General features: G+C 38.1%; 1 protein-coding gene across 4 annotated transcripts in view; it reads left to right on the top strand.

The window, feature by feature from the left end:
* arap2 (ArfGAP with RhoGAP domain, ankyrin repeat and PH domain 2) overlaps positions 1-20,677 on the top strand; it is a 141,454-nt gene extending 120,777 nt beyond the window's left edge. For 3 of the 4 annotated variants that reach the window (XM_042511851.1, XM_042511853.1, XM_042511852.1), the window contains exons 25-33: positions 1,955-2,029; positions 2,746-2,863; positions 6,205-6,333; positions 7,128-7,264; positions 8,143-8,225; positions 12,455-12,490; positions 13,461-13,524; positions 17,081-17,206; positions 18,311-20,677. In XM_042511851.1, the coding sequence (XP_042367785.1) occupies positions 1,955-2,029; positions 2,746-2,863; positions 6,205-6,333; positions 7,128-7,264; positions 8,143-8,225; positions 12,455-12,490; positions 13,461-13,524; positions 17,081-17,206; positions 18,311-18,667 (1,125 nt within the window). In that variant the 3' untranslated portion in view covers positions 18,668-20,677. The remainder of the gene's footprint in view (positions 1-1,954; positions 2,030-2,745; positions 2,864-6,204; positions 6,334-7,127; positions 7,265-8,142; positions 8,226-12,454; positions 12,491-13,460; positions 13,525-17,080; positions 17,207-18,310) is intronic. The other variant, XM_042511854.1, reaches the window with a different exon arrangement.
* The last annotated feature ends 6,571 nt before the right edge of the window (positions 20,678-27,248 follow it).

Here is a 27,248-nt window from a genome sequence, read left to right as displayed (position 1 = left end):
CTCGACCGAAGCTGTGTTTGTAAAGCGTGTCTAGTCTTTTTCCCATTGCATAACAATGAAGGAGGAGGAGGAAGAGTGTACTTAGCAAACCAAGATGGCGCCATATCTGTGTGTGACATTTTAACAATGACAGCTTTCGCTCCATTGGTTCAAATGACTGTAATTTCGGTGTCATTTTAGGGCCACGGAAGTCAGAAGTGGCTTCCTCCCTCTTATCATGCGATAGTTCTGCCGGCTCAAGCCGATAATGTCCCTCAGTTCACCTGCACATTAAAATGACAAAGGAAAAGTAACTGTAATTTCCAGACAGCCGAGGGAAAAGAAACCTTTTCGTGCCCACTTAGTCGTTCATTTTCTAGAGATGGATCACCAAGCCCCTCGGCGAGAGATCCGGATTTGGTGCCTTAAGTATGACCCTGTATCTCTCTGTCTCTTTATCTCTCTAATTTTCATCTTCTCTCCTAACTTCTTTGGTTTTTCACACCAAAAAACTCAGATTTTAATTGGATGCAGCCCCAGCATGGAGAAAGGTGCCATGATTTGTACTGACAAGAGCAACATTACTGGGAGTTTGACCTCCTAAATGTCAGGCAGAAAGGCCACATTAGAGTCATCCTTTTAATTTCACACAGGTTGCATTGAGTTAAAGACATACATTTTCTCTTTCAGCTTCCATCTCTTGATTTGTGAGTGAAAAATTCAAGCAGCACCATATGGAGGATTATTTCGGTTTATGTGTTTTGCTGCCACTATTCACCTCAGTTCTCAAATTAAATCTATACCAAGGATAAATAGAATTGTTTGTTTTATATATAATCTATAAGAAGCTTGTTGGTGTATTTGCAAAGAGCTGGACAAGGGGAGCGTCACCACGTGAATGTCTATGCAGCTGCAGCAAATGTGATTAGCTTAATTTAGCTCATAAGATAAAGACTGGAAGCAAGGGAAACAGCTGGCCCAACTGTGTTCGAAGTTGAAAAAACATACTCTCGAGTTTAGGTCATCTTAAAACCTTTAAAGCTTAAACACCCCTTTAACCCCTTGTTAGCAACCACCTGTCTTAAGACACATAAAAGTTTACAAGTGGGGTATTTACTGACATATTTTATGTCGTAGAACAAAGGTGAAAAGTCTCTTAAGTTTCGTTAAGGCTTTTAACCAAAAACACATTAAAAAAAAATCCATTGACAAGGGAACAGCAGGTGCTAAAACTAAAATTAATTTCCGGATTTTAGGACTTATTACTTGAGTTCTCTTTGATAGATATGCTCTAAATATTGTACAGAGCTTCTTTAACATTTTGTTCTGTGTACTTTTATTAGCTCATGTAGCTTTCAGAAATGAATACACAAACAGAGGATGACTAAAATCAAAGTTTTTGGGGATTTGATTTGCAAAAAAGCAACACTTTGTGAAGGTGGTAAAGGGAAAATTGGATGAAATATATTCCCTATTCTGCAGTGTACAAATACAAGGCTGAGAAAAGACTTACATTGAGCACATATCTCCCTCTTGGCATCTCTTTTAGTTTTTTAGTTTTTTTTCCATTCCAATAATAACCCCTGAACATTTTTCTGGGTGCATCTTCAAAAACATTTTTTTTAAAAACTGAAAGCACATTTAAAGGTAACACCTGGGGAGAGCATATCAGTTTTAGTGCAGGTGAAACATGCACTCTGCGCTTTCCACCTTTACAAGTTTGTCTCATGCATGTTCTCTTTATTTAGCCAGGTTTTGCATTCCATTAACGCTACCGGGATTTAGTTTGCCTCCAGCTAAGAAAACGACCTTTGGTTTCCACAAATCCTCTAACCGTTTCTCTCACTTTTCTCCATTTAGATTCATGCCACACTGGAGCGCGAATTTAGAAGAAAAGCCAATTAATCCGGCTGCATTGTTTTTGTAATTCAACTGATCTCTCTGTCTCACTCTACTTTCTTCCTCTCTCCCCCAGTTCTCTCCAGCTGGGGACTTGATCTTCGAGGTGTACCTGGAAAAGAGAGAGCCGGAGAACTGTTGTTTAATCAAGGTATAACTGTGTGTGTGTGTCTGCGTTTTATCTGTGCACCTGGACTTTCAGCTGGCATGTGGGCATGTGTGTAAGTGCCCACGGGTCCTCCGGTGGTAAGGTGAAATAAGAAAGAGAGGAGTGGAGATGGAGTGCGGGACGAAGGCAGGTGAATGAGGGATGAGGGCGGGTAGAATGAGAGGTGGAGAGGTTGATAGAATAGGGCTGAGACATTCGTGGTTTAACCTGATGGGATTACCGCCCCTGAAATAAATCAAAAGCGAACTAATCAAAGAAACGTCTGATTCAATTGTGTGAGTAATTGCGTTTTACAAGGCACGCGGGCTGCTGTAGGTTACAGACTCCTTTCGCAGGTCGGCGCAGCTGCAAAATAGGGATGGGGTTAAAGAGGAGCGCTCAGCAGCACAGTTTGACTTTAACACTCCACTTTCTCTCAGAGGAGTTAAGTGGCACATTTGCTTTGTTCACTCCTGTCAAGGAACACCGGATAACTCGACAAAGAAGTATTTAATCAGTGGCTGTGAGTCAGATATCTGCAGGTACATGTAAACTATTGAGTCAAAGGGAGACATGGTGGAAGGTGGTGATACCGATCCACGGAGCTTATGATCTGAGCTTTATGCAGGTTGTGCTGACTTTGCTCAATTGTTTCTGTTTTATTTGATTTGGCTTTTTTGCCCAGGTATGTATTAATCTGTATGTTGTGTTTGCGGTAGGTCTCTCCGAGCATGAGATCGTCGGAACTCGCAGAAACGTCGCTGAGTATGAGGAACGTCACTTTCAGCGCCGATGACTGCTGGACCACCTTTGAGGTCATTGAGAATGGAGAGTTAGGTAAAACAGTATTTCCCAGTTTAAGATTCTCCAGTCACCTGATGAAAATACTGCATTTAAGACAATGATGTGTGGTTATCTCCAGCGCTGATCAAAATTTGGTGTTTAACAGAGTAGTTGGCACTGTCACCCCAATTGATCACAAAATGTTCTTTTATACCTCCACACCAGTGACAGCTTTGGCCTCGTAAATGTGATCTCAAAAACCTGTTGAGGAAATTACTGCAAATTTGGCACAAACAGCCACTTGGACTAAACAATAAACTAACTCCATTTTGTGTTTACAGGTCAAAGTTCAAGGTCACTATGACCCCATATGTCTCATTCTTGTAGACTGTATTTCTCATGAACACTTTTAGGGAATTTCTACATTTAGCACAAACGTCCACTTGGACTCAACAATGAACTGATTAGATTTTGGTAGTCGAAGGCCAAAGGTCAAGGTCTCTCTGGCCTCACAAAACATTTTTTTTTTTTGGCCATAACTCAAGAATTTGTATGTGTCAAATCTAACTACTGAATTGCTCTCTTGACCTCTGAAAATCAAAGCACTACACGTTATGGGTGGAGAGTGCATTCAGAGGTATGTAATGAAGAGACATCCTGATTTAATTTTTTTTTTCAATTACAAAAATATTTGCTTGTTGTAACTAAAGCATAATTGAATTATAGTTAAGTAAAAGAGCAATAGGCCGTGCACAGGTGCCTCCTCAATCAACTTACACCAAAGGACCTCCCCTGCACTGTGATACAGTTTAATCAACATTCAAATTTGTTTTAAAAGGCAACATGTGTTTTTCTTTTTTTGCACCGTACACAAAAAGCCTCTCTTCTAATTACCACTTCTAAGAACCAATTTGAAGAAATTAAACAAGCCTTTTATTTTAATCAAGTAAAAGAGCATCTTCAGTCACAAATACTACATTTTCCCTTTTTGTTTGATGGAAGGTCGAAGAAGTCATTTATTTTTAATTGACGTGCTAGATTCACAAAAGCCTTAAAAATATGAATATTTCCACACACGGATCTGTCTGAAAAGGATTGCCTCTTCCATTGTAGTGTATGTTTTTTTCGTAATATCACTGTGTGTACACACAATCTGTTAATTTGCATTTTTATTCAAATTTTCATGTTTTACTGCACCTCTGAAAGACCCCTGTTCATTCAGGGTGTCTGCAGATCATTAAAAAAGTCTTTAAATGTCTTAAATTAAGTTTAATAAATCCTAAGCCTTGGAAGTCACAGGATCATGTGGATAGTAAATGAATAATGTTAAACTTACCTCCATCTTGCCAGTGTCCAGTTTGCTCAATTTCCAGAAGAAAAACGCTGAATTGCACATAGATTTTCGCTGGCTCTTGCTCAAAATACAGATTGCATTTCCTCTTTTTTGTCATTTTGTGCAACCATGGACACGGTGAGTATAGAAGCAGATAAAGAGAGAGCCTCTTTCTCTCTCTTTCAAACTCCAATAAAACAGTAAAAGCAGGCAGAGCTGATCAAATATAAACTAAGAGTCTGTTCCTGTTTTGCTCATTTCCCGCCTTTCCCTTATTTTTTTTTCAAAATCAGTCAAACTCTTCCACATTACAGTCCACATTTATGATATGGAAAATACTTTGTCAAATACTACACTTAACCAAATACTTTTTAGCTTAGTCTTTTTACCTAATACTTGCACTTAGCTCCAATAATCATATTCCCACAATGAGACTACATGTATACTACATATTTTAATACTAACCTGAGATGCTGGAATAATGAGATGTATACCAAAAATATCTGAAATTTGGTTAAAAATTACCTTAAATGTTTTTAAGAGGCATTAAATATAAATATCAGATACCTTACCACACTTTTTACATGTAATTAGACAGTACAGGTGCATGTTAAATGATCGGAGTTGAATTAAGCTGTTTTCTGTTCACCAGTTTCACAAACTTTGAAATAAAACCTGCACTTTATTCCATAAGCTAAATCAGAGGTTACCCTGATGTCCAATCCCACACCTCACTGTGGTAAAAGCCTTTTCCTCTATATCTTCTGCTGTCATCTACAGTATATCCACTTAGTGATTGATGCGCCACATCACCATTTAAATGGCTGTACTCATCCAGGGCATATACAAAGATCACACTTACTCTCATCCGAGGACCTCGTGATTAGAGGATTATGTTATCTCTCTAATGAACCAGTGTCTGCGAACATGGAAGCACACTGAGAAATTAGCCAAGCATCGTCAGTTTGATGATATGCACATTAATTAATCATCTTTACCATCATATGTCATAAATTACCTTCATCTTCCTTGCATGATCAACCCAGGGAGCTGACCCACCTCATCTTGCATTAATATGCGCTGATGGCACCCCGTGCCTTACACATCCACATTTGATCATAGCACGGGAAGCGGCGAGCAAGGGGAAGTCAAAGTTGAGCTTTGTCGCGAAGTTGCTTAGCTGGCGGTCCCCGTGCACTTTTCATCAGTTCACTGAGAGTTTACGCTGCGCTCTTATGTTTGTTTTTCTCCTCACAAAGTTACAGAGGACACGCCGTCCTCTTCTAAAAACGAAGGTGTGTTGAATACTGAATATATTTACTGACGGTTCAGCATATTTTTCATGCCAAGACAATATGTTTGTGGAAGAGTAAACAGTCAAGCTATTTTGAAGGCGGTAGCGTGACAGGTTTTGCTCATAAAACCATAAAGAAGGGAGGGAAAGTGCGTTAATTAGCCATTTTGGAGGATAGCTACAGATAAACACTGTTATCGAGGACAATAGGCAGAAAAGGGGAGCTAATATTTGTTGGGAAATGAGGAACTAATTCCATGGCCTGGGTCTGCAGAGATTCCAGAGAGAAGATAAGCCCACTGTTATGAATAAGTTATGCCGTTGTGGCTCTTTTTACCTCCTTTGGTTATGAAAAATGGGGGAGTGTCGACGAGATGGAGGCATCAGAGCAGGGGTGGTGGTACACAAATTATCTACTTTTTTTTTTTTGGCTGATAGCATGTACCCTGTTCACCAATTAGGAAGAGATAATAGGTCTATTTTGCACATGAGTGTGTTTTTATAATCAGGTCCTGATATGCTGGAGATAATTTAAACGGCTCTGTGATGAAAATGGGGAGAACAACAACATAATTTTGTTATTTAGTTAACTAGAATTTGTCATGGATTTTAATGATATGAGGCTGTGAATTTTGTTTCATGCATTTATAATTCATCCCGAAAGACAGAATGGCTTTGTTGTCTGCAGTTTTTGACCACTGCTGTATCCTAGCAGATTTGTGTTAATCCTTCACTTCCCTCTGACCCGTGGTGTTTCGTTTTCAACAGAGCGGCCGTTGCACCACAGTGAGAAGATTCTTGAACAGGTGCTGGAGTGGAGCGCTCTGGACTGCCCTCGGTGTGCTTTTCTTGTTATAAAGAAATTTACAGAGGCTAAAAGAGAAGCAGATGGAAAAGGTACAATATGCAACTGATGTGTAAAAGCAATAACTTTTAATGCCAGTATGTATACTTTTCATTTGCACTGGTTACTTGTCATTGTCATTGTAGAACTACTGTTTTTTTACAGTATGAAATTTGGAATAGTTAGCTAAAAATGTATGCATGAATATTGGAAAAGTTGGATCAAAGTTATTTATACATTTCAGAAAAGCAAAAACTGATGGATAAATGTTGAAATAGTTAGCTTAAAGTAATGTATGATTATCTCAATAGTTATCTTAAAGTAATGGATACAAAGTTGATAGTATAGGCCGAATGCTAGAATAGGTAGCTAAAAGTAAAGTATAAATGTTGGAGTAGTGAGCTCAAAGTAATATATGAATGTTGGTATAGTTAACTCAAAGTTATGTATGAATGTTAAAGTAGTTAGCTCAAAGTAATATATGAATGTTGGAATAGTTAGCTCAAAATAATGGATAAAGTTCTGCAACCAGTGGTTTTCAAGCTTGTTTTTTGAATTAAATCATTAGACTAATGATTGTATTGAAATGCTATAGCAATAATATTAAACTGGAAACAGCAGAAAACCAAAAAAAGGCTTAAATAGAATTAGTAGTTGAAGTATCACATTTTAAAAGCTGAGGCAGCTAATTGTTTGCACTTAAAGTTCATAAATCAATTTAATGATTAATCAATCAAAATTGACTTGAGGATAATCTGACTAATCATCTCAGCACCAGCTGATAGACTTGTGCATCCAATTTGGGCTACCGAAAAAAATCCCCTTTAATGGATTTCATTTTTTTTAGCAGATCAAAGGCATTTTAAAAAAGGAGACTATCTGAAGTTCAACGATGGATCCTCCAAACTGCTGTCGGGACACAAATTTCAGGACAAATATGTTGTACTACGTGCAGCGCATCTGCTGCTCTACAGAGATATCAAAGTAAGCACACTTTTATTTTGACCTTAATCTGCTTCCACATCAACTGTAAACACTTTCCACCACGGGTTTGTGCACGCAAACACAAAGTATCAGGCGAACAGAGAGTGCTTTGTATCACGGGGGAATTGAAAAGGTTATAGAACTGCTTTAGAAAACTGAAATGTTTTAGAATGGCGCCCACATAATTGCAACCAAATAGACTGAACTCCACCCAAATTAAGTAGGGAAATAAAACATAGTGATGGCAACAACCCACTCTCTTTCTAAAAAGGAGGAAATACAATGTGTGCTTCAGAGAGGACCAGCAGGCCCCAGTTCCCCGGAGGCCTTTTCTTCTCAGCGCATTTCTGCCGTTGAAACATGGGATTCGTAAAGGAGTGTGAAGAAGTGTTAATAATTGATGGAGGTGCAGTAATTCTGGCAGGAAAGGGGGAGGGAAAATGGTGAGGGGTGGTTTCACTGAGAGCTTTTCAAAATATCAAGTTGCACAAGAATGTGGTTAATTACCATGTAAATGCTAAGGAAATTAGGAGTGTTTCTGAAATTTAATTGATATTCTTTGACCCCTGCAATGATTGCCAGGTCTGTATTTAGCGCAAATTATGTTGGATGAAACAGGGACTGGGTGGTGGGTTGTGATGTGTAGGTGTCAGAGGCACGCTATAACTTTGATTTTTGTTCGCTTTGTTCTCTTCCACTTTGTTCTTTGTTGCTTGGAAGAAGAGTTTTTGCTGGCAATGGCTCAAATTGATTGTTGTGTTTTGATGCTGCAAAGATAGTTTGTTGGCATTTCACTTTATTTTTGGTTTGTTTAGTTAGCTGAGTTTTATGCCTCATTAATTTATTCATCCAAATATTCTTTCCCTTTTTTTTTGCAGGGCACTAAAGCTGAAAAAGTAATTCATCTCAAATCTGTGAAATGTTACCTTGGCTTGAAGAAAAAGCTCAAACCTCCAACCAGGTAAATTGCACTTATATGCATAATAAATCTGGTTTCTTTTCTGAAATAATACACGAGAGATTCAAATCTCTCTGGCAGTATTACTAGGACTACTAAATTTTGAATTTTATTTGCACGTTTTCAGTGTCATTGGACTCAAAAGTGAATGTACTGTTGACTATCTAGACCTGATGCTGGGTTGTTTACAGGACTAGTTCACCCAAAAACGATATAAATTGCATGTAGTACTGGCATTCCTCGGCTCTCCATGGTCCTTGAAAAAGTTACCTATTACATAGCATTAAAGAGGAACTATTTTCAGGTTAATTCTTCTATTTTTGGCTTCTACTAGAACAGTTTACATCCTTTAATGTTCAAACAACATAATTTTCTTCAAACTGTCTGTGCTGTGCTCTAGCCTCTCCCAAAAAATCCCAGTCTGCACTGATTGGTCTGTGTTTCCATGTCCTCCGTATCTTGGCATGTCTGCATTATCATTGCAGCTGGGGAGATAAAGGCGCTTTCTACTATGACAAATCACCAATTAAAGCTTCTTAACACAGCTGGACATGTTCCAACAGGAATATGATTCAATAGAGAAATGTTTCTGGGACCATATATTGTTTTGGGGTGAACTAGTCTTTTAAGAAACATAATGGAGTGCAAAAATATATCAATAACTTATAACATACTCTCTTTTTACCTCAAGAAGGAAGGCTCCAAGTAAAAAAAAAGTGGTACATAGCCTGGACTTGAGGGTGGGCGACAAAATTAAGAATATAATAAAACAAAGAAAAAGGTTGGTTTTTGTTAATTCAATTTTTTTTTTAAAAAAAGGGTATATGTGGGAGTACTTTGATGGATGCAGTCGTAAATGTAGATCCATTTAGCTTTTTTTTGTGTAACTACTGAGGAAGACCATGATTTGCGGATGACAGTTTAAAAAAAAAAGTAAGAAGAAAAACTGCCGTTTCCAAGGTCACCATTGAGCTTCCACATTCAAATACATCACACTCACATTACGTGAAGAAGTTGTCAAAGTAAAATACATGTTTGTGTTTGTGCTCTGACAAGATTACCGCTATAAATGGATAAAAACAATGTACTGCAGTGTAATAGGTGCATGATTGGCTGCTTCAAAGCAAACAGAGCGTTGTGTCTGACCTAATACCTGGAAAAATATAAATTCAGTCCTGTACTTTGAGCTCCTGCAAAGCGCAATTTATGAGCATTTATTCATTTGCTGCAATATTCTCTTTTGTTTCCATCAGCGAAATGGTTTTCATTGTCATATAGATATAACTGAAATGTGGACGATGGCTCGTCTCTCTCCCTCTGCGAGCGGCCAATAAAACGACAGAGCCACAAATTTTACACCTGCTTCTCCCAGACGTTAAATCACAGAGACAAGTGCCTCTGCCGCAGCGGTCAATTGACAATTATGAGCCAGTTTTAATGGTCATTTGTTTAAATTTCCATTCCCTCCTTGCGTATTTTTTTCCTGCTGTAAATATTGCGTTAAACCAAGCTATTTTTCTGTAAGTTTCCAGTGCGAAAACTCACCGTGACTGCATAATGAATGTGGTGAAACGTGACTCATTAGAGCCAAAACAACTGCTGCAAAATCCACCTCTCAGTGTTATTAAGATGAACTAGTGATTATTTAGCATTTGCCGCTTTGTTTGTGTGTAAACTGTTTGTCCCTGAAGATATATTGCCCTTTCTCTTCCCTCAAAGTTTTGCGTCACCAGGAGATACCCGAGCCACTCCTGACCCCGTTCACCTTAATGAAATTGATTAAATGTAATTGCGTTTTAACAAATACAAACTGTTCTGCACATTTGCTGCCACTGTTTTATTTTAATGATTCTCTATTAGTATAATTTATGGCACATGCCAAACCCTCTGCAGCTCTTGTTGGTCAACCTTTTTTTTTTTTTTTTTTTTTTGAGGAGCCATACCTTATATTGCACATTACCCAATTCTAATTCCTCATAATTTTCCCCATGTCGGAATTTGGAGTCTGGGGAAGCGTGAAAAATGAGTCCAGCAAGCGATTGTCTGCATTACGCCGTCCTTCAGGGGAGAGAAAGTGGATAAGAGAGAGAGGGAGTGGGAGATGAAGAGAGAGAGGAGGGGGGAAAGAGGCGCAGAAGGAGAGGATGATACAGCGTGGTATCATAGATATACTGTGGAGTGGGCTGTGGGAGAAGTGATACGGTGAATAAAGAAATAAAGACAGAGTGCTGAGGAGAACGGAGGGAGTCATAGTGAGAGGGTTAGGAGAGGCAGCGCTCCAGTACCTCATTAGGCAGAGGTCTATCTGTGAGCGGCCTACTGCGGGGCTGGATCGGCTGCCTTAACTCACAGGAGTGGTGCTCCAGGCTGCCGGCTCTCTCTCTCTGCCCCCTCTTTCGCTTTGTTCTTCCCCCACTTCTCTGCTCCTGTTGAGCCACGGCTGTGAAGGGTTTCAGAGAAGGTATATTCTCCTGGAAGGTGGTCTTTTCACCTTATTCTGCCTCTGTGCAGGTTAATTCACACTGAAACGCACATATTACATGTATGCGTACACCTTTCAGCATACAAAAACATGAGTGTGGGTAGTATTTCTCTTTTTTCTTTAGCCTGCAGCATCGTACAATTTACTCATTTGTGATCATTTAAATCAGCTGGATATTTGTCTGAAAGAGTAAATGCATATATCATATTTAAGTCTCTGATTAAGCATCCGCGGAAATCTGATTGAAAATGAATGTTCATAATATGTATGTATACATCTTTCAGCATACAAAAACAGGAGTGAAGGTAGAATTTCTCCTTTTTTTAGCCTGCAGCATCATACAGTTTATTCATGTGTGATCATTTAAAGCTGTTTGAAATTTGTCTGAAAGAGTAAAAGTGATATTTAAGTGTCTTATTAAGCATCCATGAAAATCTGAGTGAAAATTAATGTTCATAACTATTCATTTCATTCTGCCCCGCCCATTTTTATGCTTCTGCCCATTGATGGCCGAAGCCAGAGGCATCATGTTTTCAGGTTTTCCCTCCATCATTTTCTTGTGAACTCGATATCTCAAGAACGCCGTGAGGGAATTTCGTTTAATTTGGCACAAACGTCCACTTTGAGTCAACGAAGAACTGATGAAGTTCTTCTGGTCAAAGGTCAAGGTGGCCTTGCGTCCATCTCATTCTCGTGGACAAAATATCTCAAGAAGGCTTTCAAGGAGTTCCTCAAATTTGGCACAAACGTCCAACTCAAGACTGAACTGCTTAGATTTTGGTAGCTTGGTCAAACGACATGGAGACTGTAAATGCAACTTGATCAGTTTGTGGAGGCATACAAATGCTACTTTATTCTAGTTATATTTTCTATTTTTTCCTCCATGTCACACACAGTTGTTTTTGTTCTTCTGGTTTAGCACTTGCTGTGCCATTTGGCGTTGTAAAATATGCACAAAAATCAATTTTTTTGTCCTTATTCCAAACTAGCCAATATTCCTACACAACTGTTTACGTAGCTAATGAAGATTAATATTCCACTAATATTCCAGTGTACATGCAGCTATGCATACTTTGATAAACACGGCCTAACATTGTTTATTGCAACAAAATATACATACTGATGCTCAGGGCCACTTACCAAGCTTTGGGATTTGTGAGGAGTGAGGATGGGTTGTTCGAGCATAACCACGCTCAATATAAACATGTTATCAGTAGAGTTTGCAGAAGTTTTAATGATAATTGTTCGAAATGTGGATTATAAGTGATTTTTAATTATTTTTTTCCATGCTTACTTTAATGTATCCAGACTCTAAAGTACATAGTAAGAAGGCTACAGTGTATTTCGTGTTTAGTTTAAATATAGCAGACTACAGAGATTCAGTATCTTGCATCTCCTCAGAACAAACTGTACTTTACGGCTTATAATGAGCAGCATGAGCTCAGTGTGTTGTACACTTTGGCCTTGAGCATATTGAGGTCTGCCCTGTCATAAACACGTAGGCTGGAACTGCACTGATTGATTAAATCAGTTCTACTGTTTAGCACCTGGCATTTGTGAACTTTTGCATTTTGATGAAAAGGTTTTGACCTGCTGCTATCTTCAACAATACTTTCTCAACTGCTTTTCTTTCACAAAAACATGTTTTTAACCTCTTTCTTCAAATGAGGTTGGTGTTCAGGACATTGCATGTTTCAGTTTGCAGAAGCTAAATCTCTGAATCTAACCCGAGTCTTTTTTGTTTTAACAGCTGGGGCTTCACAGTCTACACTGATAAACAACAATGGTGAGTGCCAAAAAACTCCTCTAATTCAATTATTGATGAGTGTGATGTTGAACCTTTTCCTCCTATAATATCTCTAAAACAGAAAAATCAAGTGGCAGGGTTAAAGGGTGGAGGGTTAAAAAGTTGAATTCAAAGCACTTTGTAAATATCAAAGTGGATCAGTAGTGGGACCCACAGTGCTGTTAAAATACATTAACCATAATCACATGGAGAGAGGCTGCTGTCTGGTTTTCAGTCAATCAATCAAACTTTATTTGTACAGCACTTTTGTTAAAAAATAATGTAGCACATAGTGCTACATATATCCAGATAAATAAAAAAAGAATACATGATCCCACCTGATTGTTATTATTATTATTATTATCATTATTATGTACCCTACTCTTCATGCACTGCTCGGTTTAATTTTAAATTCAAACATTTTTTTTGTGTGTGTGTGTTGTATTTTTGCTTTTTTTCTGTTTCATTGTGATTTACTTTGTAAGATTGGTTTTGTAAGTGCTGTAAAAATAAACTTTATTGTTATTATGATTATTAGTATTAGTAGTAGTATAGGTAATAGTTCTTAGTGTTAAATTCACAAAGAAGAGATGTGCCTCAAAGGGCTTTAATAAAAGCATACATACAGTAACATGCAGTTTTGTACAGTGTAGTACATGAACATATTAGCAGACACCAGAAATAGCTCAAAACCAATCAACACTGTACAAACCTGAATAGGTGACAGGTATTATTTTCTAGATTGTTCTCCACAGAACTAATTACCAGGTTCCTGCAAAGGTATGTTTTACTCATGCAGATTAGTGTAATCACGGGTAGTGACAGCCAGGCCACCCATCATCAGGTCTGTAAACTGTCCCCTCAGTTGTCCAATCCTCTGACTCACCAAATCCAGTCACCTGGTTAAAATGAGTGTGGAAATAGCAAGGTGGAAACCAGTGACTCATGCCACTGAGCTTTCCCTCCTCAGGCATTTCTGCTGCGAGACGAGGGAGGCGCAGGTCAGCTGGGTGACGGACATCATCGGGATGAAGGTAAGATGACGTGCAACAGAGATGTCAGAGCTGGAGTGAGAGAAGCACTCATGCAAACGCTTAATAAAGCAATTTAATGTGCAGAGCTTGCAGTGACTTTTGGGAGTGCGGGAGAAGTTTTCTTTTCTCTAACCCTTTTACTGCAAAGCAGAAATATCAGTGAATGTGACACGCACATTGCGGACACATCCTCCTTTTCCTTTCCCCATTCGGATGAAAAATACACTCGATTACGGCCGGAATAAATCATCTTTTACAATCCATATCTCAGAACAGGGAGATATGATAAATCATATTTCCCCCAATCATCCATTTCCATTGTGCCGTTAGGCAGATGAAATACATAAACAGGGAAAGAACTGTAAAGTTTTCGAGGTCACTCAGCAATAACATAAATCATTTTATGTGGAAAAGCTGTGAGAATAAGGTCAAGGCGACTGTAACAATCACATTGTGGTACTTAGCCCCCAGATACAGCTAAGTGTTGTCGCTGTCAGCCGCTGACACAGCACATATGACATAAATAATGCACGGCAAAGCAAACGCAGGCAGAGCAGCGACGGATGTGTCATATTTTTGTATTATTTTCACTCTCATATTCATCCCACAGTGAAAAAATGCCCATGTTTCCTCATTAGACTAAATACTTGTGTCTATTTTCTGCTAATTTCAGAACATCACACTCATCCTAAAATAAAAGATCAGGGGTGTCTTTAGGGTTTGAAAACACCGGGGGCTTAACCTGGACCTCTGTAAGGGTTAAGGCCCAATTTATTATTTTTTTTAAGAAAACATAGCTTCCAACTCGCAGGCCAGTGTTTTTTTGTTTGTTTGTTTTTGGCAATTTTTTTTCTTTTAAATTTTTTTTGGCATTTTTCTTTGCTTTTAAAAAAAGTTTTGGTGATTTTCTTTTCAATTCCTTGACAATCTTATTTTCTGTAAAAAAAAAAAAAAATTCTGGGTAGTTTTCTTGCTTAAAATTTTTGGTGTTTTTTTTTTTTTTTGTCTTTTTCTTTAAAAGTTTTTGTCAATTTAGTTTTTTCTCTGACAATTTTTGCCGTTTTAGTTTTTACTCTTTTAAAATTGTAAACAGCTTTACTCTTCCAAAATCCACAGGCCGACCAAAATAAAAAGTCACCAAAATTGCACCAAATATTATAGCCTCAAACTATGAAAACATAAATTATTGTTGGATTTTCAGGTTTCTGATGATCCATGAAAACATCACGCAGGACGAAGTTAATGCATTTTCCCTGAGTCAATCAGGGAGGTTTAAGGAAAAATATTCGTGGCTTTAGATCTGGAGCTTTGTATAAACTATTTGGGGCTCAGGCCAAATGACGGCACTGTGAAAGATCTGTGGATTTCAGCATTTAATCGGTGTTAGCCCTTTGCTTGGGTTCCTTTATGGGAAGCAGTCTGCAGCATGTTGTTGTTTATCACAGGTGTTTACTGTAAAAGCCTTTTAGTGCCTTAGTTTGGGTTAGCGAGTAAATAGGGCAACACTGTCAGGGAGAGATTGATCTAAAGGGGAAGCCAATTTTGGTCTGTTGTTTCTAAGTGTTTCAAGGTGTTTATTTCAGTGACTTTTCTCTGCTCTTTGCGAAAGCTCTTAGCTCTGCAACAACTAAATCTGTAGCCGGCTAAAAATATTAGGATTCCCCACCCCCTCCCCAAATCCGCTAAATATCAGGATTGTCAGCTTACAGCTTGTGGGAAGGACACAGGACTTGTAGGAAGGGCAGAGAGAAAGTGTAGATGAGAAAGTAGACAGAGAGCACTTCAGTGTTCTTGATTTCCTTTCTCTTACCTGTTAGCGAGCATTGTGCTCAGACAGTTTCCATAGCAACTGGCAGTGGAGGAGCTCGTTTAGAAGCAAGGTGGAATAGCTGCTGGTGGTGTCGGTGGTGAGTGTCGGGGTTGGGGGGGAGGAAGGTGTAAAGGTCCAAGGACAGGTCCCGGCTAGTGATGAAATACAGATTTGTTAAAGAGAGACGGTTCTATAGGTCTGGGGGTCACTGCGATGTAAAAGGAGAAGTTGTTAAAGAGAAAGTTTAGCCAGAGATCGGTCGCACCGCTGTGATGACACACAAGACCGTCACCCCTCTGACTTTACCTCAATTTACAGAAGCTTGTCTAAGTCCAGCCAAAAATAGCATTTTATATCTATACACAGTTCGTATGGTCATAAAAAAATACTGGAAAAGGCAAATAGTAATTAGTATTAAATAGCCTGGAAATGTTTTGCACAACTAAATATACCCTAAAAGTTCTGGAAATGTTATTGCATTTTGATTCGCAAACTAACATGCTGTATTTTAGAATACACGCACAATATTTTTATTTTTTTCTGACTGTGATAAATGCTGTATTTTTGTGACTTTCTTTAAAAGTCAGAAAAATCTTTAAGAAAAAAAATTGTCCCATTTCCTTTCTTTAAAAATGACCAAAGAACAATTTAAAGATAAAAAGAAAAAAAGAATAGGAGTTTTCTGTAATGATCAGCAGTAAAATAAAAACTCCCTCCCCAGTGCTTGAAAAATTATTTTACATGCCTCCCTCCTTTTTTGAACCACCCTCTCCCCTCTCATAAATAGCAAACATTCCCTAAGTTATTTTTAAATATTCAGGTCTAATCCTGTTCTAAATTCATTATTTAATAATTAATAAATTAATATAAATATAACATTATATATTCAAAAAAGCTATTAGAAAGTAATGAGAAGGACCAATAAGGAGTATCAATGGTCATTTCTTTTTGGTCTTTAAAATCTGCTTCAGAGTCATGGAAAATTATGAAAATGTATTGTTACACATGTTAATAAACCCTGTTATACATCTTAAACACTGATACCCACTCATTTATTTCCTCTTCCTTTATTCCAGTTATTTCCTCAGTCACTGGTCAGTTAACAGGAGCACCTTCACTGGCTCCCTGTAGGCTTAAAAGTATTGATTCTAAGATATTATTGTGTGCCTATAAATCATTAACTGGGCTATGTCTTTGACCTTTTAAGACCACATGTCCAACCAAGGTCACTCAGGTTTGCTGACCAGTTGTTTCTGATTGTCCCAAGATCAAGGTTAAAGCACAGCGCCTCCAAACTCTGGAACGAGTCGCCTGTTTTTAAACTTTCCTCTTCACTGCTTAGATTTTACTTCACTGTGAGTTTTTATACTGCTTTTTTATTTATTGTCTTTTAAACTGGTCTTTGGGTGTTTGTGCTTTATCGAGTTTTTTTGTTATTTTGTACATCTCTTTGGTTAATTGTTCTTGTTTTTAAAAGCTCCTTAAAAGATATATTGAAGTGGATCGTCATGGTGAAGGAAATGTCTCAAAAAAGTTTAGAGATGCATTTGTTTGTGTTTCACTTTATTTTCTGAGGAAGCAAAATACAAACTCCCATTCCAAAACTTAGAAAAGGTTATGAATAAATAAAACCAGTGAGTCAACATGGACTGTTTTTGTGTCCACATTAAATCACTGCCAGATAAAAAACAGAAATAAAAGTATTTTGGGACTAATCATTTCTACTTTTGGTTGTTGTGTCTTCAGTACGGTTCAGACATCTGCTCTAAGAGCGGAAACTCAAAAGAAGCAGCAGATCATAAATCGTCGAGAGGCAGTGCTGTGACCGAAGGCTGGAAGAATCCAGCACCCAACCACAATACCAGCAAACAGGTGAGAAATTAACTATAAACAGTAAATGAACCGCATATAAACGTTTCTGCAAAGTTGTTATAGTTTTGTGTTTTCCATCTGTATTTATTTTTGTTTTTATCTTCAGTTTAGTTCAGTTTGTTTTCAGAGCTATCTTACTTTCCCAGGCATCCTGGAAAATCTGAGGGAAAGTTTTTCAGTCATGGAAAACACATGGAAAATGTGAGAAAGTAAAATGTCCATTTTTTCAAAGTTCACCATCTTTAGAAAAGAACAAACTGCCCAGCAAATTATCAGCGTTACCATCTGAAAGGGATAGTTATTTGTAAAATTTATCACAGAAATAATTGAACAATTATTAAGAAAATAGTTATTTACTATTAGTTTGAGATTCTTGGTAGCTTTTTTTGCCATAGATTGCACGTCTTTAAAATTAGACTACCCAAAAAAGGAACTTTTTAGTGTGTGTGTTTGTGTGTTAGATCAGTATTGAAAAAAAATACTTGAAAAATGAAAAGAGAGCGGGAACGCTGTCTATAAATAGTTTTTCACGGTTCTAAAATAGCTTGATTTCTTTTTTTTTTTGCTGGATTCAAGTTAGACTTTTTATCTTTTTATTTTGTCTTTTTATTTCTTTTTATTTATCTTTATTGATTTCACCTTTTTTATTTATGTTTCATCTCTTTTATTTCCTTGTATTTGTGGTTTTATTGCCTTTGTTTCTGCAGTTGTTTTTGGTTTATTTCTTGCATTTTTTGTCCTCTTTCCTAGTTTCTTCTCACTTGTGTTCAGTAGGTCTGTTTGGCTTTCCATCGTTGCATCGCTGTCTGTATTCCATCTCTTTTTGTTTTGTTTGTCAAAGCGTTTTGTAAACTTGTGTTTTTAAAAGTGCCGTATAAATAAAGTTATTCATTTATTTGTTTGAGACTGGGAGAAACAGAGGAATGAGTTCTGTTAAAATGTTTCACACATAAAATAATTTCATTACTACCGCAGTGACACTGATGTGGATGTTTAACTCTCTAAATCTGAGTCCAGGGCGCTGTCCTAAATCTGGCAAAGTCGCTCCTGTAGTCTGTGGTTGACTCATTGCCATTCATCTTTATGTGCCATGTTTGCCCACAGCTGACAGACAAGAGGATTTCTCTTGCTGATGACACCCTAAGGCCCACCAAGGACGCCACTCTGCACCACAAGACAAACACCACCGCCAACTGCCCGAAGCACGTCGACACGCTCAAGGCCCCAGAAGTCCCACACAGGAGAGCCTCGGCGGATTCTGGCAAGCCTCGACACCTCCCTTCCCTGTCCCCGTCCAGACTGTGGCAGCCCGCGGCTTCGCCCGTTCCTCCTCAGAGCGGCTGTAAGACCCTCGGCAGGAGACCCGTTCTGGGCGGGGAAAGTATGATGCCGCCTAATCTGCTGGACGAACTTAACTCGGTGCTGAGCAAGACTAGTCGCAGCACCAAGAGCAATGACTGACAGGAAGAAGTCAGAAGAAACAGAGGTTAGTTTGGACGGTAAGACAAACATTACAGGGCTGAGTGGAGAAAAAATAAAGACGTGGAGACTGACAGAAAGACCACACAATGCAGGCAGAGCCAAAGTACTTTCACGAGGGGGGATTATAGCCTGGAGACTGCTTTTGAACTCCGAGATATAAAGGGATGCCGATGCACAAGGGGACGTGGAGAACAGGTGCGGGAGACGGTGGAGGTCATGCAAACCTCAGCTGGACGTGGCGCTGACCCAAGCACTACAAAGCGTGATTTATATGCGGCTCCTCTAAACTCAGAGAATGTTACAAAAGTATGTTTGGCTGTCAAACCACAAAAGTTTCCAGAAATACTCCAAAGTGCTTCATGCTTTTGAGTTTCCAGTTATTGGAAACAAACCGTCTTTTGACTACATCTGAAAAGTATTTTAATTATTTTAGTCCTTATGCAGTGAAGTTTATCTTTAGATGAACATTAAATTTTATATCTAGCACTTTTGCTACAAAAGCACATAATGAATAGCATTTCCTCTGTTTTTAAAGACCTTCTTTAGCCAGGCAGTCAGATTATAGCTACAGTATCTTTGGAAAACGCCAACATGACACTTAAATTGATGAATTTACTGTGTATCAAGACAAGAACAACACACAAACTCTCTCTTTTGCTTTCTTCTTTACTGTCTTCTTTGGGTGCAGCTTTGTGTTGTTTTAGAGGCAGGGCGCCATTTGGCTGATTCTGCACCGCCACAGGCTGGGCTGAGTGCACGGCAGGAAGGATAGACGTTTTTCTGAGGTCATGAACTTTTTGGAAGTCGCTCAAGACAGCACTATGATTTATTTTATTTTTTTCTCCATCCGGACTTTTCTGTTGTTGCTGAATGGAGATATTCTTCATGTTTGTGCTCAAAAGTTGTGCACTTTTTAGCAGCTAAGTCTATTAGGAGCCAGGTGCTGTCGCTGGTGGGCGATATAAACCTTCACAACGACTGGCATTACAAATGTTGGAACGGGGAAACACGTCTATCCATCCTGCGGTGCGACAGTAAAAAGGAGAGCAAAAGAGAGACAGTTGGTCTGTTGTGCCATTTCAGCCACTGCGTTGATTTCACCCGTTCATCACACATATGCTACAGATACCAGTATTAACATTACCAACACGCAACTAAGTAACTAAGTAACGTAACTAAGTTAGAAAAAGACAAACTGACAGACGAAATGACCAAGAGACAGACAGAAAAACAGACACACCGACACAGAGAGATATAACTCAGCTATAATGCTACAAATATGCTAAAGATATGTAGACTCGCTAGCTCACAATGATGGTTATCATGTTTATGACGCGCGCTTTGAGGATGACCAGCAGTCATGTCATCTTTACATTTTAGCAACAGCCATCTTTTTCTTTAACCTTGAGCTTAAAATAATGTTGTTTGTCAAAACAATATTTGTCAAACAGTGTGGCTAAACAACGCCAGGAAATAACAGGACAGTCAGTATCATCAAAATGCCAAAATAAACTGTGGAGAGGCTTTAATTAATAGTGGCGGGGTCCGCCATCATCACACAGAATTAGAATACTCATAGTTTATATTGGCCCGCTAGCTGATAACTATGGCTGATAGACATCAGATGCAGTATTAGCTGATAGTGTTGGGCAGTCTCACAAGTATTATTTATTTGTAATTATTTGTTTTAAATATGTTTTTTAACAGTTACCCACATTTTTTTGTGTTGTAACCATTAGCTTTTTAGCTAGATAACTCTTTTTGTAAGCATTTTTAAACTTTGCACTGGCTGCCACCAAATATAAATTTAATGTACAGTATAAATATAGCAAAAAACATTTCAAAAAGCCTCAAGGTACTGCGTTACTGAACATTTTAGAACTTTCATGTTTGTACAATAATAAAGTAATTCATGCAGGCCAGATTTAGCTAACACCTCTCCATGTTTTTGTATGTTTATTGGTGGGAAAATAAAACAGATACCTACAATTCTTTCTATAGATAGCTAGCTGTGTTTTAAAGCATATTTTGCTGTGATGCACCACTTTACGATTTGCACTGGCTGTTATTATAATGTACAGTTTAAATATAATAATAAACATTGCAAAATGCTTTAACGTGTTAATAAACATTTTAGTGCAAGTTTCACCTTCATATTTGTACAATAATAAAATAAATGCCAGCCAGGTTTAGCTAATAACCTCTACATAAGCTTGTTTTTGGATATTTTTTTGTATAAAAAAAGGAAAAACACTTCAAAATATGAAATATTGCTAGTATTTTATGTTTAGTTTTGACTGAAAATTAAGAACAAAAAGAAAGAGATATGAGAGAGATATGTTTTTGTACCCAGTTTGTGTTTAAGCACATTCAAAATGTAACTATATATATTGCACAAAGCACTCATCTGAAGAGTCCACTCCACAGAAAAACACAAATAAAAACACCATCAAATTTAGTAAAGCCATAATCAATTATGAGATCAGTTAACCTGAACAGAAACATGATTTCAGCTCAGGTGTAAAAACAGCAGTCCTAACCAGACTCGAAACTTTTTGAGTTTCCCATTTGATGGTTTCTGTTAAGACCACATGCTTTCATATCCGGTATTTATTATTCACTTTCACTTAAAAACAAACGTTGATAAATTGAGGAGAAAATACTGTGCTCTGGTCTCTCTCTGGAGCAGTGTGAATGAAACATTTCTATCGTTGCCAAAAGCTCTGGCTAAAAATTACCTTTCCTGTGTTTCCACAGAAATGCAGATGGTGGGAACAATAGAGACGGTCGAGGTGTCAGTGTGAGAGTGCGAAACAGAAAGAGAGACACACAGGAAATTGTTTTTAGAGAAATTGCTAGTTTTATGCTTTTTTTTTTTCTTTTACAGCCATCAAACTACAAATACACCCGGATCTATCAGATAATTACAGTTAGGTAAAAATAAAATACCGCATGAAGAAAATCCATTAAAATAATAAGAGAATGAAAGCATCAGTGCTAAATGATAATTACCGTCATTGCTTTCAGGTTTATTATGCATCATGATTGGATTTTTTTTTTTGTTCAATCTCTGAGAGCTTTTTTATCTGTGCTTTATTTCTATTTTAATATTGCATCTGCTCTTTGCAGGTTTCTCTGCTCAGTATCTATAGGGATTTTATATTCCTTTGGATAGATTTCCCTCTGTACATCTGTTGTGTTCTATGAACATATCTGCAATATTTAAAAGACGAAATCCTGGAAGCACGGCAAGAAACTTAAGCCCCATTGTTCGATTTCAGCACAAAAACGACTTCGTCTTTGACTTATTTATATATAATTATACCATTACTTTATTCATAGATTTCATCAAATTCTTCATTTTCTTGAGTGAAATGAAAGAATAAACTCCCCGTTTCAAGTCACACGCTGTTGTTGAATAATGTATTGCCACCGGAAAATGCACACGTAGGCAATTGTCACACAGGTTCCTCCATGAAAAATTCATATTAACATTTTATTTTCATTACGCCTCATGCGCCAGCTGCTTGTCCTTTGTTTCATGTCCTCATATTCTAATCATAGAGCTGCCACATTTGTGCATTCATGGTCCGAGCATTTCTTATTAGGGCTATGTTTGCACTGTGCAAATGTGTGTTTTCTTCCCTCGCACATATTAGTTATATCACTATGGTCATTGCACCAGTCGAAATAAATACGTTGCTACTTAATTGGCCTACCGAGAGTCATTTTCATCCCCTGCAGCCTTGCTTCCACTGACAGCAGGCACACTATACAATATGACCTTTGATAATATACAAACTATATGTGCCTTTACTCATTTGTTCGGCTCTAAATGCCTATTTCCTTTCAAAATCACATTATAACTCACTTTAGAGTCGTGAAAATAATAGTCTCTTTAAAATTATGCACCAAACTACCATTTCTTGTCTCCTGTTTATACTTGCATTGACATCACACCACCCTAGTTCTTCATCTTCCCGGACTGTCATCTATATGTACATTTACCTCTGTTGTCCTCTGTGTCTGTATAACCCAGCGTTTTCGCCGTCCCTCTGAGGCCTATAGTGTGCGAAGGTTACCATATGGCATAAGTGAGGTCAGCGGAAAGCTCTGCAAAGTCATTATATGCGATGACATTGGCCGCATCGTTCAGAGGTAACAGCTTGCGTGGCTGCAGTGGTGGAAAATAACTAAGTACATTTACAGTACTGCATAGGAGTACAGTTTTCTGGTACTTTACCTGATTATTTACAACATATTCTTCTAATCTACACATCAGAATAACTGTTTCCAACACTGTCTGAAGATTAACATTATACATAGAAAATAATGTAATAGGCTTTAACATACATCGTTAATGATAAGCTTGTGACCTGTAAGTCTGTTCTTATGTGGTGTTTGTTTGAAAAGTAAATTCTTACATGTAGTGATGAGCCAGTGATTCATGCATAACCCTCGTATTTTGGAAGGCTGTCATCAGAAGAAGGAAGCTGTCCCGAGTGGTGAGGTTAGGAGACAGGTTGTGGTGGTGACTTGGTCACAAAACACAAGACCTCCCCAGGAGACTCCACTTCTGTGTCAACTTTGAGTCATTTTAAGGTGCGTAGAAACATTTATTTTTCTCCTAAACCTAAACACAGTAACTTTACTCAATTTATGTTGCTTTATGTCGAAGACGTTATGTTCTTTGTGGGGCACTCATTTGTAGGATATCACACAAACTGTTGTATTAGGATACATAAAACCTCTAGCAGCCAATAATCTCATAATTTCCTGAAAATATAGTAAATAATTTGCATTTAACTTGCTCAAAAATGTAATAAAACCCAATAATGTAGTAACTTGCAACTAACAAAACTGATAAACTAATAAAATGTACAACACTTTATCACATCATCATTAAGAAATCGTAAACTATTTCTTAAGCTTTAAACAGTTATTTTACTGTTAACAATGACATTATAATGTGCAAATATTATTTGGATGGCTGTCATAATGTTTCAGATACAGTAGTTTGCAAAATAACATATATTGGAAAAACAATTATTGGCATGATTTTCACTTGTTTAAAAGTGAAATGAAACATTAAAAAAATATAACATTGTGGTTCAATAATTTATGCATGAAAGGGATATACAAAAAGATAATATAACTCTGACAATGAGACTTAAAGGATGCAAAATCAATTAAAAAACAAGCAATATAAGTAATTTTGAGGTATTTTTCATACTATCAAGGCAGCAGTTGACTCCCATTTCTTTGTATGGAAATAAAGTCGCAACCTTTAGCCATGGAATCCATCACAGTGAGCATCAAGTCTGCATACATTTTGTTCAAAAGTTACATTAAAATGACCCAAGTCCCTGCAGACTTTCGAATCAATCTCCATTTGAACTGCAATGCCAATATACATTATAAAGCAACAATTATTTCACCTAAGCCAAATTTAGTGCAGAGTCTGTGTGTTAACTGTAATGGAATAAACAACTCAAAGAGGCAGCTTATTGACGACCTCATGCTCGGAGCAGTTCAAAAATTACATCCAAAAATCTGTGCAGCTTGTGTTTGAAAATGGGCAACAAAAATATGCATGATTTGTAGTTAAGGGACACCTTAAAAACACGTCTGTGGTTCTTTTTGTACATTTTAGTGCAAAGGGTTTTTACATAGTGGCATGTCTGCTTTCACTTAAGGTATTTAACAATATCTCAGTTTCTTCCACCACTGATGAGCTGTGTGCTCTGAGTCATACAGTACATGCATGCAGAGGTGTAAAGTAGCAGAGTGTCTGAGCTGTATGCAGTGTTCACATTAACAGGGATGACGGCAAGACAGAGAAGAGGAGGGGAGAGGAGGGGAGAGGAGGGGAGGGGGGGATTAGAGAGAAAAGGAGCGAGCTGATATGCTCAGGAAGGAGAGAGAGAGAGAAATGACAAGTTATTTCAAAAGAACAGACATGAGCCCTCTGATTCGACGTGAGATGCTTCTCAATTAAACCCGGAGCCTGTAGTTTTTAAAAACAAGGCGTGTTGGACTTAATCCGATGCAGTTTTGAGATGTGGAGGTTATCGATCAGCCCTCGGCCTTGTGGAAGTGTCCACTGAGGCTGCCATCTGATCTCATCTTTGGTGTTGGCTCGCTTTGCCTCCGTCTGTGAATAATGTAAACATCAAGGGGCGGGAATAAAAAAGCGAGCGGATGAATGGCAGGTCTCAGCGTGGCTCTAATGCCACTTTAGACATCTGTATGCTGGCTGAGAAGCTTGTCCTCCCACTGCCTCTCTGAGACAGTCGTGCAATTAAAACATACATCCTTTGCAGCCATATGCTTTGTCATTTTCAGAGGGAGACAGAAAAAAATGCTAAAATAACATATTGACTTAAAACACACCAGATGCCAATACACAAAAATCAAGCAATCTTCTTTGCTTTATCCCAGACTAGTGTAAATCAGAGCGACTTTACTGTTAACTCTGACATACTGCAGCTGTATAACACGCACGTCGAGCCATGGCCCCGGTGATTTACATTTCCAGAAAGGGTAAGCCTTATATTAATGGAGCCGTCCATTTTAGCGGCTATAAATAGCTCACTGCATGAAGTTGTCCCACTGCTGGCTGCCTTTTTTACGCTGATCCACACATTCTGCCCTCTAATCTCAATTCTATTAATGTCTCGGGTGATATTTACGACACGCGGACCCTTTTAGCCTGACACGGCTGTAAAGTATATGTTCAAACCAGCCAAGCTTTATCTAATTAAAAGCCTCTGCAATTGCAATTCGACTGGGATCGAGTCTTTAAAACCTCAATCAGATTTTCCTCCCCCCGGTGGAGGGAGGGAGCGAGTCACCATCAGGCTAATAAAGAAGGGAAATGTTCAACATTCCAATTAAACAATGTGGGAGAATAAGGCTGTAGATCATTTTCATATTTTTTCATTATTGGGATTATTGCCAGATTGAGGAGGGCATGTCGGCGATAACACTGAATTTGTTTGGGTGGAAACCTTACTGTCCTGTAAATGAAGCATATTGCTATTAACAGATAGTGTTTTGTATGACTGCACAGCCGAAGGCAATGGTTGTTGGTAGTATTTATCTTCATGTTTGTTAGACATTGTCAGACTCACGGTGGATAGTTCCCACCACGTCTTCTTTTTTCTATGGACTCTGTTGCTCTTTATGCTTAACTGACTGTCTGGTAGTACATCTGTGAGTTTTTTCTTTTTTGTCAAAGAATATCTGAGATTGGCTAGTACTAGCCCTAACCATGACCTTTTGTGCTGTAAGCTTAACCGCTGCAGACCTTGAGACAACAACATGATTAGTACAAGGCATTCACAGCATGCAGTCAGATCCATAATAACGAGTGTCAGGGGTGGGTGCAAAAAGCTGAATAGCTGCAGTGTGACAGTTCTCACTCGGGGGTGAGAATTTTGTCTTTATTGTCAAAAATTGGCTCCTACATTAGCAACAATGCAACTAAACCGCAGGCAGTTTAGTCAGGGATTCACATGTGTTGTGCTCATATCAGCTAATACAGCCTCGAACCTTTGAGATCTGCGTCTCATAGAGATCCCCATGATTTTTTTTACTCCTGAAGTCTATTTTTGTCGCTTCTGGTGGCGCATGATCTGCATTGGCAGTTGTTTTGGACATAAATATCCCTCTGTTTCGACATTATTAACCTTATAGAGACTGACTGATAAAGACAGCAAAAGGAGAAAGGTCAGGGTGGTGTATGGGTCAAGAAACACAAGACTTTCACCCTGGAGACAGGTGTTTGTGTCCTGCGTGAAACCAAAAGTAACTAAATACACTTACATCTTGTCCGTAATCAATTAATGATCATGACAAATCAAAATCATAATCTTTTCCATAACTTAACCAAGTAGTTTTGGTGCCCAAACTGAACCGTGCCACCTCCACATTTCAGCACACATTTCTTTCAGCCAAAACTACAATCTTTTCCTAAACAAAGTAGTTTTGGTACCTAAACCAAACCATTCAGACAACATGTTGTGGAGCTGCAACAATTAGTCAATCAACAGAAAAATAATCTCTAAATTTAATGATAATTGATTAATTGTTTAAGTAATTTATCACCAAAAAATGAGAGAAAATGCTGTTTTCAGTGTCTTTTACATGGGGATTTCCTACTTTTCCCTTTAAATATCATTAAACTTAATATATTTGGACTTACATCATCTTGGAATTTGAGAAACTATTTTCTATCACTTAATTGACCAAACAATTCATCAAGAAAAAAAATCGGCTGGTAAATGGATAAACAAAGTCATTGTTAGTTGCAGCACTTACAATTAAAAACATTACATACTATCATCACGTAATGCGATGTGAAGATATTGTGGTCATTTCATGTATTTCTGTGAGTCTGCATTGGGAAATATAGGATCCAGCCATTTTGGAGCTTGACTCAGTATCATGACTAAAAGAATATCTTCTGTGCTGCATTGCTTCTGACCATTAAAAAAAAAATCAGTCTCTTACAACTCCCCCAACTTTATGGGCGTCCAAAATAAATCTCCACAGTACC

The sequence above is a fragment of the Plectropomus leopardus genome, chromosome 23 (assembly GCF_008729295.1).
Source record: "Plectropomus leopardus isolate mb chromosome 23, YSFRI_Pleo_2.0, whole genome shotgun sequence".
Classification (NCBI taxonomy): domain Eukaryota; kingdom Metazoa; phylum Chordata; class Actinopteri; order Perciformes; family Serranidae; genus Plectropomus; species Plectropomus leopardus.
This window is presented reverse-complemented; position numbering and strand designations above follow the sequence as displayed.